This window comes from Brachyistius frenatus, unplaced genomic scaffold (genome assembly GCF_029030835.1).
Source record: "Brachyistius frenatus isolate BFR_SWC_R1_liver_20210118 unplaced genomic scaffold, ASM2903083v1 Contig_48, whole genome shotgun sequence".
Lineage (NCBI taxonomy): Eukaryota > Metazoa > Chordata > Actinopteri > Embiotocidae > Brachyistius > Brachyistius frenatus.
The window spans coordinates 2,610,664-2,624,061 of NW_027210647.1; the positions used below are offsets into that span (position 1 = coordinate 2,610,664).

At 37.1% G+C, this 13,398-nt stretch overlaps 1 protein-coding gene and 1 pseudogene across 1 annotated transcript; both read left to right on the forward strand.

The window, feature by feature from the left end:
* The first annotated feature begins 1,800 nt into the window (after window positions 1–1,800).
* Window positions 1,801–5,731, forward strand: LOC138623941 (meprin A subunit beta-like; annotated as a pseudogene).
* Window positions 5,732–7,856: 2,125 nt separating this feature from the next.
* Window positions 7,857–13,173, forward strand: LOC138623942 (meprin A subunit beta-like). Its single transcript, XM_069703744.1, has 12 exons — window positions 7,857–7,874; window positions 8,297–8,381; window positions 8,783–8,900; window positions 9,280–9,458; window positions 9,756–9,974; window positions 10,565–10,726; window positions 10,848–11,078; window positions 11,256–11,708; window positions 11,814–11,987; window positions 12,132–12,237; window positions 12,379–12,426; window positions 12,878–13,173. The coding sequence occupies exons 1-12, from the start codon at window positions 7,857–7,859 to the stop codon at window positions 12,954–12,956; spliced, it is 1,872 nt and encodes a 623-aa protein (XP_069559845.1). The 3' UTR covers window positions 12,957–13,173.
* The last annotated feature ends 225 nt before the right edge of the window (window positions 13,174–13,398 follow it).

Consider the following 13,398-nt stretch of genomic DNA (forward strand, 5'->3'; position numbering starts at 1 on the left):
ACGTTCCACGTGTAAGTGCATGTGTCCGTGTACTGTATACATCAATGTGTAGGCGTGTGTACCTGCATACCAGGAGCACTGGCAGAACAAGTGTATCCTTGATTTGCACGCAGGTCATTTACTGTATATCTTCTCTTTGGTACTTTTGCAAGTCACACCTCCGACAGGGTGATGACAGGATGTACAGTCCTTTATTCGGTAACCTGTCATGTGTGTCAGTTTTGTAAAGGAAGAGAGCGGTTTTGTTATTAACAATTGTCTGCTAATGACTTGCAACAAAAAAATCTGCCAAAATTTTGCAATATAGATAAACAGTATGTATCTGCTTCTTCATTTAATCCACATGATAATGTTGTTATGGCTGCAACTCTGTTACATCAAATGGAAAACTTCTTAAGCCTTTGCAGATGTTGTGATTTTGACAAATAAAACCTTGTTCATTTTTGTTGTTTTTCAATAGTGCTTGCATCAGTTCAGTCCAGCTGGGTTAACATACAATCTGCTTCTGAGTGTCTGAATGAATTACTCTGAAATTAAACAAACATCAGTGAAGGTTATTTTTATCAGCTTCTATTCATCATATCGTGTTTAAATGACAACAAAACAGCATGTTCCCCATTGTTTTCATGTTACAACGAGCTTTCTGACATTGGTCCAAGGCAAACTCAATGTCAGTGTCAATGTCTGTAATTAAATATGTGACGCGATGATTCAGAACCTCCGAAGCCTGACATGTTACCTAACTTAAAACATGTGACTTTGATCCAGACAAATAAGCCTGGCAAAAGCAACTGTATCAGTTACAAGATGCCAACAGACAGTTACTAAGACAAAAACAGAGTGCAAATGAATATGTCGAAAGAGGTCAACTTTGTCACAGGAGGTGGTTCCAAAGAATGTAGAAAAGCCTGTGTTACAAAATTAGTCCAGACCATGTCTTTTCTTCTGTACAGGTGGGAAACAGCACAACCGCCATCATACACATCATGGTTTTTAGTCATGTACCACTTTATTATTGTTGTATGGATGTGATGGCAGCTACTGTATGTACTGAGAATTCTCAGGACACAGCTATGTTGCATTAGACTAGTGCATGTCAAAATTAATTTCACGATCAGACACTTATCTACCTGTTTTTGATATGGAAAATGAAAAGGGGCAGGGGTTACAATTTAAGACACATTGTATTTTCAGATAACTTATAAACTAATAAATATTTAAAGGAAATGTGTGCAATATCACAAAGTCCATAAAAGTAAAAGAAACAGTTAAAAAAAAAAAAAGCTGAAGTGATACATAGATGACAATAAAAATGAAAGTCACTTATTCAGATGTTTTAATTTTACTTTTGTATTTGCAATTCATTCTCATCTTCAAACACAGCTCTACATTTTTCTTGGTTCACTGAAGGAGTTGTATTTGTCAGACAGTAATATGCTAAATTCTTGGTGGGCCTAGAGGGTAAATTAGTTATAATGTTTAAGTAGTAAGGTCTTTGTTTGTTGAAGGACATGTTTGAAATCCTCTACAGGTGTTTACCTTCACTTGCCGAAGACCTTTAGTAGTTTTAGACGGATTTGGTCCAGCTGTTATTTTTACAGTTTAGCACTTGACAAAATGACAATAGTTCTAATCCAGGAAGAAAATGTAAGAGTCTTTTGAGAACACAGGTATTGGAGGAGCACAGAAAGATCTGCTCATACCCAGCTGATGATGGTATTTATTTAAAATAGTATTTTTATTTTTTTTATTTCCACTTTTATCCCTCTTTTTCAATTTTGAGGGCATTCTTTCACAATCATGTATAAATACATCATTATTTTGCTGTGTATTCTTCACCTCGCCATGGTAAGTACATTTATATTTTTTGATCATTGTAGAAAGTTGCATATATTTGTCTTTGAATTCACTCATTTGTCACTGTCATGACCTAAACGCTGATCTATTCTTTTCTAGTCCCTCGAACCACTCTTAATAGGTGAAGATTTTTTTCTTTTTTTAATGACAAATATTTTCATTATAAAAACTGAAGAATTTACAGATACAATAGAAGCCTCTGTAAATGCATGGATGTATGTCTGTATGAATATGAACACACAAAAAAAATCTATTTTCTTTTCATTTTCAGAGATTGATGATGAGGACTTGGACATAACTGAAATAAACAAAGGTCAGCAATAGAGATTTTAGTTGTTGTTAACAATGTCAGTATATAAATGAGAAACTGTATTCCCTGCTTCCAATGTCGCTGTGAATGACCGCAATCAGCTAAAGAGAGTTCATAATTGCTTCACAACCGTTCATTTTAAGTAATTATATACTGCAATGTCATGCTTTTTTCTTGCAGCTTTAGTAACAATAGCGATTATTCTGTGTGTCTGTTTACCTTCCAGGCCTGGATTTATTTGAGGGCGACATTATGAAAGTGAGCAATAAGCAATATTTGTCATCTTGTAATTTCGTTGCTGGACAGTTCTGAATTTGTTTTGATTTAATTTAATTTAATTGTTTTTAAATGCTGTTTACGTTTGCCTGATGTTTTGATGCTTTTAATGGTTTTATGTGAAGCACTTTGAATTGCCTTGTTGTTGAAATGTGCTCTACAAATAAACTTGCCTCGCCTTGATTAATTTGATGCATTTACTTCACTGAAGGAAGTTAACACAAAAACAAGAGTTGCCAGGAATGCCATAATGAATACCAAACACCTGTGGGACAATCCTGTTCCTTATGTATTAGAAGACAACTTGGGTGAGTGATGGTCAATAGACTCTTTCCCCACAGTGTATACCTTGCTAAGGCATGAACAAATAAGAAAAGAAAACAGTGGAAATGCTGATAATGACTTTGTATTTTCCTTGTGAGCACAGATATGAACGCTAAAGGAATCATTCTGCAGGCCTTTGAACGTTTCCGTTTGAAGTCATGTATTGATTTTAAGCCCCGACGGTCTGAGGAATATTATCTTTCAGTCAGAAAGAATCCTGGGTAATTCTGTTTTTCTTCACTAAACATGATTAACCTTCTACAGTGGCAGTCTGACCCTTGACCCCTCAGATGTATTAGCCCTCTGTTCTCTTCTTCTCTCTGCAGGTGTTACTCTTATGTTTCAAAGGTTATCAAAAGTGGCCAAGTTGTTTCCATTGGTAAATATTGTGATCATCTTGGTGTAGTAGAGCACGAGTTCCTCCATGCTTTGGGCTTATATCATGAACAATCAAGACATGACAGAGATGACTATGTAACTATTATCTGGAAAAACATCAAAGACGGTACAATACCATCCCCAGTCTAATCTAACCGATTTCCTTCCAGATTTAATGTATGCACATATTCAAAACCCTATTCAGCGAACAGTAAACAATGTCGTCCTATAGCAGTTTCTCATATTATAATAGAATGGAAAGTAAAACAACAACAACAAAAACAACAAAAATCCATCCCCTGATGATGAAGCGTCGGTCCGTCAAAGTCATGAAAACAGTTAAACCGTTAAATGTAGCCACTACAGGTGTAATTTTATGTAACGTTTAATGTTTGTTTTTAGATTGCAATAACAAATAAAACAACTTAACAAATACATTTAAAAGCAGTATACTGCTACAATGTATGAGATGTCTGAATATTTGTTTATCCATTCAACAGGATTCAAGGGAAATTTTGAGAAATTAAGCTCAAAATCAAGTACAACATTCAATGCTCTGTACGACTACTTATCATTGATGCACTATGGTAAAAAAATTCTTCTCTAAAAACTCGGAAGACACAATTGTCTCTAAGCCTCAGTACCAAGACAAGATTGGCCAGCGAATGGAAATGAGCCCCACAGATGTGTACGAGTTGAATCGCCTTTATAATTGCAATAAGTTGCGACTTCTGTCATGACTCTGAAAGAGATGTACCGGTCATTGATATTGTATAAATACATGCTTGAATTGTGGGTTATAATGATGTGTGATCTGTCCGTGTGTGACCACAGGCACATCCATTTCTTTTATGGAGAACTGTGACTTCTCTGATGTGGATATCTGTGGGATGAGCATTTGTAAAAAAGGTTTGGCCAAAGGTTGGAAGAGAACAAACGTTGTTCCTGGAGGGCCCGATACTGACCACACCAACCTGAACACCAATGGGGGATAAAGCCTGATTATACACCAGCAAAATTTTTTTCGAAAGATCTGTCCTAGCATAAAATTATACATCACAAGAGTTACAATATTTACTGACTAAAATTGTTCAAATTCCAAAGGTTACTTCATGCATGCTAGCACAGCGTCCGGTCAGGAGGGGGACTCAGCCTGGCTGGAGACCAAGAGGATGAGCCCTGAGAGGGAGTGTCATGCTCAGTGTCTCCAGTTCTACTTTTGCCACAGCGGAAACCCATTGGATCAGCTCAACATCTGGATCCGAGAGTTCCAGGACAACAAGGACTCTGCAAGAAACCTCGGGCTCATGGATCAAATCACTGGTGAGGAATTTGACGAAATGTTTCTTTCAGAGGGAAAGTTTACTGCCATACTGGTGTCTCTGTGAGCCGTACTCAGGTTAAGTAGTTCGTTGAGGTAAATGCTAACATCAACATGCTGACCTGCGTCGCTACATGGGAAATGTTTAATATCAGAGTTTTAAAATGTAAGTATCTTGAGGAAAGAGTATCCCGCACAAGTCATAATCAAGTGAACATATATATGTAAATGTGTAATTTAATTAGTAAAAAGCATTGTAAAAGCTTCTCTTTTTTTCTCCTCCAGGTCATCCAACCTATGAATGGCTGTTTCACAATGTTCCCCTGAATGCTGACAAGCCTTTCCAGCTTGTGTTTGAGGTGCGTAAGGGACATCGAGTCTCTTCGGGAGGCTTTTCCATCGATGACATCAACCTGACTGAGTCGGAGTGTCCACATCATGTCTGGCAAATTAAGGACTTCGAGAGGCTTTTAACAACCACTGATTACAACAGTTATTTGCTCAGCCCTCGGGTGTATTCTACAGAGGGCTATGTTTACCAGGTGGTAATTGTTCTGAGAGAAAGTTTTTTTTTTAATTAATTAATTTTCGTTTAGTGTCAGGTGACTTTGATTCAACACTGGAATGGGCCTTGCCCTTGGAGGCAGGTGACCTTCATCATGTTGGACAAGAACCCACATACTCTACAACAGATGTCTAAACATATCACTCTAACCACTGATCCATCCTCCAGTGAGTGTTTATAATAGATATCTCCTGGGATTCATGTGTTGATCTGTTAATACAACCATTAGTTATACTTTCTGTTTTTCTAACCCTAACCCTTGCAAACATTTTGGACCCATCCTCATGCAAAATTCCTCCATTTGCAATATGTTTGAGGGTTTTATTTTATGCTACGCCCATTGTAAATTTACCCACAACAACATTTCAATGTGATTCAAATCTGGCCTCTTTCTTGTTTAAAGACATTTCTCAATATGTTCACGTGTGTGTTTGGGATCAATATCTTCTTGAAAGGAGCACTTCCTGTTCAGTTTCAACCTTATAACAAAGGGCCTCAAATTACATTCTGGTAAGCTGCAGATATGTATCCAATTCATGTATCTGGATATAAACCCATTAAGTTTAACGGAAAACTGTCAAATTCAGCTGTGGGGTTGATATTGCAGTTTTTGCGATGCCCTGTAGAGGGCGGTAAGCGCCAGCCGAAACTTCGATTCGGGGTCAAAGTGGAAAAAGAAGAGGGACAGAGAAACACGTAACAAGCCGAGTGCTGCAGCACGCCGCCTGTGGAGGAGGAGAGGAGCTGCTCCGTGGATTTAGAATCAGACTCTCCGCTTGGATTACAGATAAATCGAAACTAAAACATATTGATTTATTTAAAGAGAGCTAAGTTTCTGCAAGAAAAATGAGGAAGTAAACAAGGACCAAATACAATTTTATGAACTCAGGATGTACCTGACTGTTATCAGATACAAATCTTTGATAAGGATGCCTCATACTGGATTTTTTTTTTTTTGTCAATATCTAATATGCACAGGGCTTTCCCTACCAATGTAACACTTACATGCAGCACCTATGTGTTTTTTTTCACAGCACTTGAACTACTATAGATTCACTAGGAGCTCAGTTTTAATCATGTTTGGTGTTTTTTATTTGTATGGTAGTGTCCATATTTAGATAAATGTTTTAATGGCAATAGTCCAAAAATAGCAGAAGTCTGCCTCAGATATTCGTAGTTATTTGACAGCACTGCAGCATCTGTGGCTTGTAGATCCACATATCTACAATCAATGGTTAGTTTTTGTCATCAGATGTTGTAAGTTTGTTGTTAGATGTGCAGCACAAGCAACGGCCCTCGTCACATAGATCATAGTTAACGGTATGTTTCCCATCAGATTTTACCAAAGCGAGGGTTTCCAAAGTTCGATGGCGTGTGTTGAGCCTGAGTTATGGCAGGAAAACCACATTTCCATCACCGTGCTCCACAGTTGGTCTGCGCCAAATGTCTACTGTTACTGTGGCCGAGCAGCTCTATCATTGATTCATCTGTTCAGAGTAAATTATTTCAAAAGGACTGGTTTTGCCTGTATGTTCACTGGCAAACTAGTTTCACTCTATTGTTCTTTTTGGAGAGGAAATGCTTTTTACTGGCATATCGCCCATACAGGTCAACTCTGTAAAATCTCTCTCGGATTGTAAATGTATGGACTTTGACCTAAAGCAGCATCGAGTTGTGCTGCAGCTGAAGTTGAAGCTGGTGTACGTTTTTGCCAGATGAACTTGTATTGTTGTGTCACGACACACTATATTGGCTCTGTTGCAATTTTTTATCAAAATGAATGAAAGGGCCCTGGTTCTTCCGTGGTTTAAGTTGGTGTGAATGCGGCTCAGGCTTTTAGTAAAATGAACAGCTTTCTTTCTGATATCCTCAATAAGTTTCATCAATTAATACAAAATCTTAGCCACATGGTTTGTGGTAAACTGGCTATTATCTGACCGGAATGGAATTATGCAAGATCCTTTGTGTTAGTACCACTGAAGTTTGACAAAAGGAACTGACAATGTGCGTGACAATGAAAAGTCAGCATTTTCATCTGAACACTTCAACCACAACAGCAATTGTTCACATATTTGTCATAACTTCCAACAATGGCCCTGACTAATCCTTGGAAATATTTAAAACCTGTTTTGTTGCATTTTATTAAACACTTAAAACTGATGCGTCGCAGCCAAAACATTGCATCTGAGATCAGAGGAACACAATCAGTGGCACAAGGTAAACACAGCAGGAGACATTCTCTACCAACATATTAGACTTGTCTTTTCAAAATTTGTTGACTGAAAAACTAAATGTCTCCTTGATTGCATTTTTTCTGTAATTTGAGTTTCTTTTCATGGTTCTTCATTGAATTTTAATTTATGTTTGATCCAAGACGCACCATCAGGATGAAAGGCTACATTTTTCTTCTGGTGAACTTGGCTGTTGCATCAGTATTCTCTGTAAGTATTTGTCAAATTATTACATATTTCATGAATTACCATAGTTTTTTAAGTATTACAAAAAACAAGAAAAGAAAATGAAGGTCACTTTATCCCAATACGGCTTAAAATAATTGTTTAATTTGTAATTTGAATGGACTTTCCACTGTTAAGACACATTTGGAAAAAATGAACAATTATGAGCAAAGACTTAAAACATTTGACTTAAAAATTTCAAATTTGAGTTTTACTTGCAAACTTTTGCAGTAGTCGTAGGTGTACCTAATTACCAGTAAACAGATATAGTGGAATTGCTTAAATCTTATATACTGTATGTTGATGTTATGAAATATTTTTATTTTCAAATATTGTTCCATTTTTTTTTTTTTTTTCATTTTTTGCAGAATGAACCAGAGACAGTGGGTAAGTTGTATTATTTGGTACTCATTTTATTTAATTAAATGAATTGAACTTAATCATTTTTAAAAATGCATTGTTATAGAAGCATCTCATCTGTTTTTGTAGATATCAGTGAAGACAAGGACATTTCAGAAGCAAACAAGGGTAAAATTAAACCTCTTTATATTATTTCATGGACTTTATGTTGAGATTGTTTTGACAACTTCACATTTTACATTGAACCTGTTCAATAACTATTAGTTATTGATTTCTTTTTTTAAAACACTACTTTTTTGGCTTTATCCTAGATTTCTTACAGGATGATATTCTGGAGGTGAGTTTACTATTTTTGTAGGTTTATTATTAAAATCTAAACAGTGTATTGAAACACGTATGTATGTCTGTATGTATGTATGATTTGTTGTCATCTGTCCTTTTGATCTTAGCCTCCAAACACGCAGAGGAGTGCCATTGTTGGGGAGAGCCGACTGTGGACATCCCCAGTCCCATATGTCTTGAAAAATGACCTCGGTAAATATTTTTCTAATATAATAACCCAGAATTTGTGGGGTCTTTTTGGATGGGTGCACACCTTTGTGACCTGTTCTTCAAGTGGTTGCATTGCTTTGAAAAGATTATACATGTTACATGATTGTAAACAAGGAAATGCAGTTCAATAAATATCAATAAACTGTAAGCTGTTGCCACACAGGGGCCACATCCAGCCGCAGCACATCAAGTGAACACAGCTACTTGACTGACATAATTCAGTTTTGCAATACACCCGATCCCTGCATCCCAGCATCTGTGACAGGGGATAACTGTGCCTCAGAGTAGCATGCACAAGTAAGAATACCACATCTGTCAATTGCTTTAAACTTTAAACATTTCTTTGCTTCTCTCCATAACACAATCCTCCTGAATAATGGAAGAGATTAATGCCAAGGGAGTCATCCTGAGAGCCTTTGACCAGTTCAGGCTGAAGTCATGCATTGACTTCAAACTAAGAGACCAGGAGAGATATTACATTTCTGTCCAGAAGTTAGACGGGTATGTATTGTCGTTTTATTTTCTGAATTTTTGTAAGCATAATTCCCTGCGTAGTTCTAATTAAGGATCATTATAAATACAGCTTTCTAACTTATCTGTTTGACAGCTATCATAAAATGAATCCTAAGCCATTTTAGTGATATATTTAAAATACCCTAAAAAGTATGGGAAGAAAGTGGTTAATGGCAAACTAAACTCTCCTTTGGGTTTTGGCCAAATTGTTGCACAAAAGCAGATTTAAGTGTGAAAATTGCAATTGTTATTTTTATAACCATTTACAGGCATTTTATGGTTTTACACACGTTTTGATTAATGAGGCCTTTGGTCACGTAAAATGTACAAATGTGACTAGTACTGATTGTTGCCTTTTCCATTTTAGATGTTTTTCATATGTTGGGCGGTCAATAGCCAATGGACAGGTCCTCTCCATCGGGCGATACTGTGATGAAATTTCCACTGTTGAACATGAGTTTCTCCACGCTCTTGGCTTCTACCATGAACAGTCCAGATTTGACAGAGATGATCATGTGACGATAGCATTTGAAAACATTAGACAAGGTTGATGATTTAATTGTTATGTTCTTGTTCTTTACATTGAGATATTTATCTTGAATATGTTATCTCGAGGTGTAACGTGTTCATAAATGTATCAACCACTCTAAATGTTAAATTAAAAGCAGGAATATCCAATATATTTACAAATTAACCTAGCAAGTCATCAAAATATGTAAACACTGTCAGTGATTTGGAAATTATGCTTTTACCAATCATAAGGATATAAAAATGTTCATTGCAGTGTTGCAGTATTACTTGCACTGTTATTAATGATTGGCTTGCATACTATGTGTTATCTAGGTTTTGAAAATAATTTTAGAAAAGTAAGCAATGAGAACAGCAACACCCAGGGAGTCCCATACGACTATTGGTCAGTAATGCACTATGACAAAAATGCATTCGCCAATGGCAATGGATCTACAATTATTACCAAAGACCCAAAATTCCAGGATGTGATTGGTCAAAGAATGGAAGTGAGCCCTCGTGATGTTCTGGAGCTGAACCTCCTCTACAAATGCAGTAAGTGCTTGGAGATTTAAGGGAATTAACACCAACTTTTAAATTAAGAGTGTTTTGGGATTGTTTCGCTTACTAATATGAATGTGAACACAGTGTGCCATTATCCCCCCCCCCCCCAAAAAAAAGGTTTTCATTGTCACAGTCAGATTTTTTTTTTTTTTTTTACCAATTTTTACTTAGTTTTTAGATATAACTAAGGCATCTTTTTTGGTACTCAGAAACTTAACTGGTGTTTCAACCAGAAGTAGCAGGGTCTAAATACTGTATTTCATTGGCCTCCAAAATATCCAGTGGTGCAGTAAAGGTTTTCTGATCATACAGCAAACCTAGTAAGTAAACTGCTTTGTTAAGCTCAGGGAAAGACCATGGTTAACCTCAGCCAACACTGACTGCTAGTAGCCAAACAGATTAAAACGGCAACCTCTCCTCAAATATCCAAACATATATCTGCTTGCATTGCAGCTATAAAAACACCTACATTTGAAGATTTATCTTCAAAAACGTAAAAGAATTGAGAAGCTTTCACATTTAGATTTTATTTCCCTAAATTAATACGCCTAAATCCTGTGTTTTTTTATTTACCTCTACAGACTCGTCCATTGCCTTTAAGATGCACTGTGGCTTTTCTAACAGGTCCATGTGTCACATGAAGAGCTGTTCACAGAGTAACAACAGTTGGGAAATGCTAAAGAAGGCCCGTGGTGGTCCTAGGTCTGACCACACCAGTCTACCCGGTGGAGGGAGTTACCATGGTAAGATTTCAAAATATCCAAATTCAAATTCTGCATTTGTTTATCGCAAGTTGTATGTGTAACTTATATTGTGTGACATGTAACGGTCCATTATAACATGTTTTGTACAACAACCTTTTAGGTCAAGATGCAGGTTACTTCATGCATGCTAGCACCGCATCAGGTGAAGAGGGAGACTCGGCTCTGCTGGAGACCCAGAAGATGAGTCCCAAAAGGGAGTGTCATGTCCAGTGTCTCCAGTTCTACTATTACCACGGTGGTAATGAGTCGGACGTACTTAACATCTGGATCAGAGAGTTTACAGATGAAGAGGACACCACAGGAAACCTCCGCCTCATGGGACAGATCACTGGTAATGTCAGACTGCATGATTATCTGGTGTCATCTACTCTAAATGGTGTTTAGGACCAACAAACTGTAAATATTTGACGTTTTCACTTTGTCTCAAAATGCATTTAAGTTATACTGGATAGTGCACCTAGTAATGTTCAAGTAGTACAACGTAGTCATCCAATAATCCTCCCTCCAGGTGCACCAACATCTCACTGGAAGCTCCAGCATGTTTCTTTGAACGCCACTAAGCAGTTCCAGGTGGTGTTTGAGGTTCGTAAAGGAGCAGGAAGCTCGGCAGGCGGCTTTTCAATCGATGACATCAATCTGTCTGAGATCGAGTGTCCACATGTAACCATGCAGATTAATGATTTTGAGAAAGTTTTAAACACAAGTAGAAATGGAACCTTTATGTACAGCCCGAGGCAGTACTCCGCGGGGGGGTATGCTTACCGGGTAGCTACATTGCTTTACCAGACATATTTTGGGCTCTTTGTGCAACTCGTATCTGGTGACAATGATGACCAGCTGGAGTGGCCATGCCCACAAAGGCAGGTGACTTTCCAAATGCTGGATCAGAATCCCAACATCCAACTGCAGATGTCAAAGCAAAGGAGTATCACCTCTGACCCAAATGCAATGAGCGCCAGCGGTAAGTTTTACAAGAGTACAGAAATTACAGAAATTCTTAAAATAATCACTAATTCCATTTGCTATTTACTTTTATTTTCATACTGTATGTGCTTTCTTCTAACAGGGACCTTTTATTGGGACGATCCTCGAAAGATTGGAACTCAAATTGTTGATGAGAATAATGAGACAAGCTTCGGTGGACCTCTGTTAGGCAGATTCTATTTTGCATCTTTGAAAGAAATTCAATCCGGAGAGTTACTCAAGGGAGGGAGTGCCATTTTCGTCTTCAGCTTCCAAGGCAGGCTTGGTGTTTTCACTGTTAAACTTAAATGCATAACCGCAATTGAAATTTTACAACAAAATGCTTGAAATATTGAAATCTCTTTCCACCAAAAGGAAGATTTTGTGGCGTAACGTTACTAAAACCTTCTTCTTTTGACAGATCTCACTCCTCTGATAAATGGTACTAATCTGCCATGCCCTAAATTGGGACCAATGAATATTACACATCCTCCCAAAGATCAGGCAAAGGGCCCATGCACATCACGGTACGACAATGTTTTGTCAAATTAAGCTAAGTTTTATTACTGAAACAACTTTTCATTTTACAACTAAACCTTAAAATACATGTTGACGTGCCTGTTGAATCTTTTTTTTTTTTTTTTTTTTTTTTTTTTTTACATTTACAGGAGCTTAACTACCACCTTTCCACCTCCCAGAACAACAGATTTCAACAGGTATTCAAATTTTTGTTCACATATTTTAAACTTGCAAGAAGTTGTCTATGTTGCTAGTTGTAAAAATGGTTCACTCAAAAAGCACCATTTTTAAGCTGTTGATGCTAATAGATAGCAACAAATTAAATTAAATACGCAATGTAAAGGATACTGCAATGAAGACATATGAATTAAAATACAGTGGAGAACACCAATGTGCTGTGAAAATAGGTAAAATCATGTAGTCAGAAAATCGAAGCTTTGACCTGTAAGGTTACAAGGCACAGTATTGTATTAGTGGTAGAAGCTGGCTGACTAATTCCCCCTCTATAAACCACAACAGGCCTCATAGCCTGGTACAAAGTATAATATAGGACCTTTTTTCCACAACCCCGTGAGGTACAATTTCATATAATGTACGTCATTTCATATAATCTACTTCCTTTTTTTTTTTTTTTTTTTTTTGCTGCAGCATTTTGGGCTTATCTCCTGGTATGGTGGCCTCTCCCATCCTCGCCCTCCTGCTGGTACTGATGCTTTTGATACCTTGATCCACATCTCACCTCTTCACGTGGACAGCGCCAGCAAATTTACCAAATTCCTTTCAAATATTTTTGTTGTTGTTGTTGTTTTGCCAAATATAGTTTTAAAGCGAAAGCTGCAGCGGGAACTGAATAGTCAATAATGAGGGATACATATGTTTACTGTATGACTGCGTAAATTTCAAGTTCACCCTTGTTGAGTCATCTATATGTAAAACTTAAAGATATGTATCTACTACAGGGGTTTGCTTTTGGTGATGAAATCATATTTTTGCTGAATCATAATTATTCTTGAAAATTATTGAATGCAACATTGTATTCTCTCTGTCAGTCTTCAAAGCAAAAAAATGTATTAAAAAAAACAGTTTGCATCAACATGTTTTTGTATCGACAATATGGGGATACTAACAAACAAGTACATTTAATACATCTTTAAACATTTTGACCCTGC

What these genes read in the sequence shown, in the direction of transcription:
- LOC138623942 (XM_069703744.1), top strand. An exon ending in AAATGCAATGAGCGCCAGCG is followed by an intron (nt 11,709 to 11,813) that starts GTAAGTTTTACA and finishes TTCTTCTAACAG; the next exon opens with GGACCTTTTATTGGGACGAT. An exon ending in TTTCGTCTTCAGCTTCCAAG is followed by an intron (nt 11,988 to 12,131) that starts GCAGGCTTGGTG and finishes TTCTTTTGACAG; the next exon opens with ATCTCACTCCTCTGATAAAT.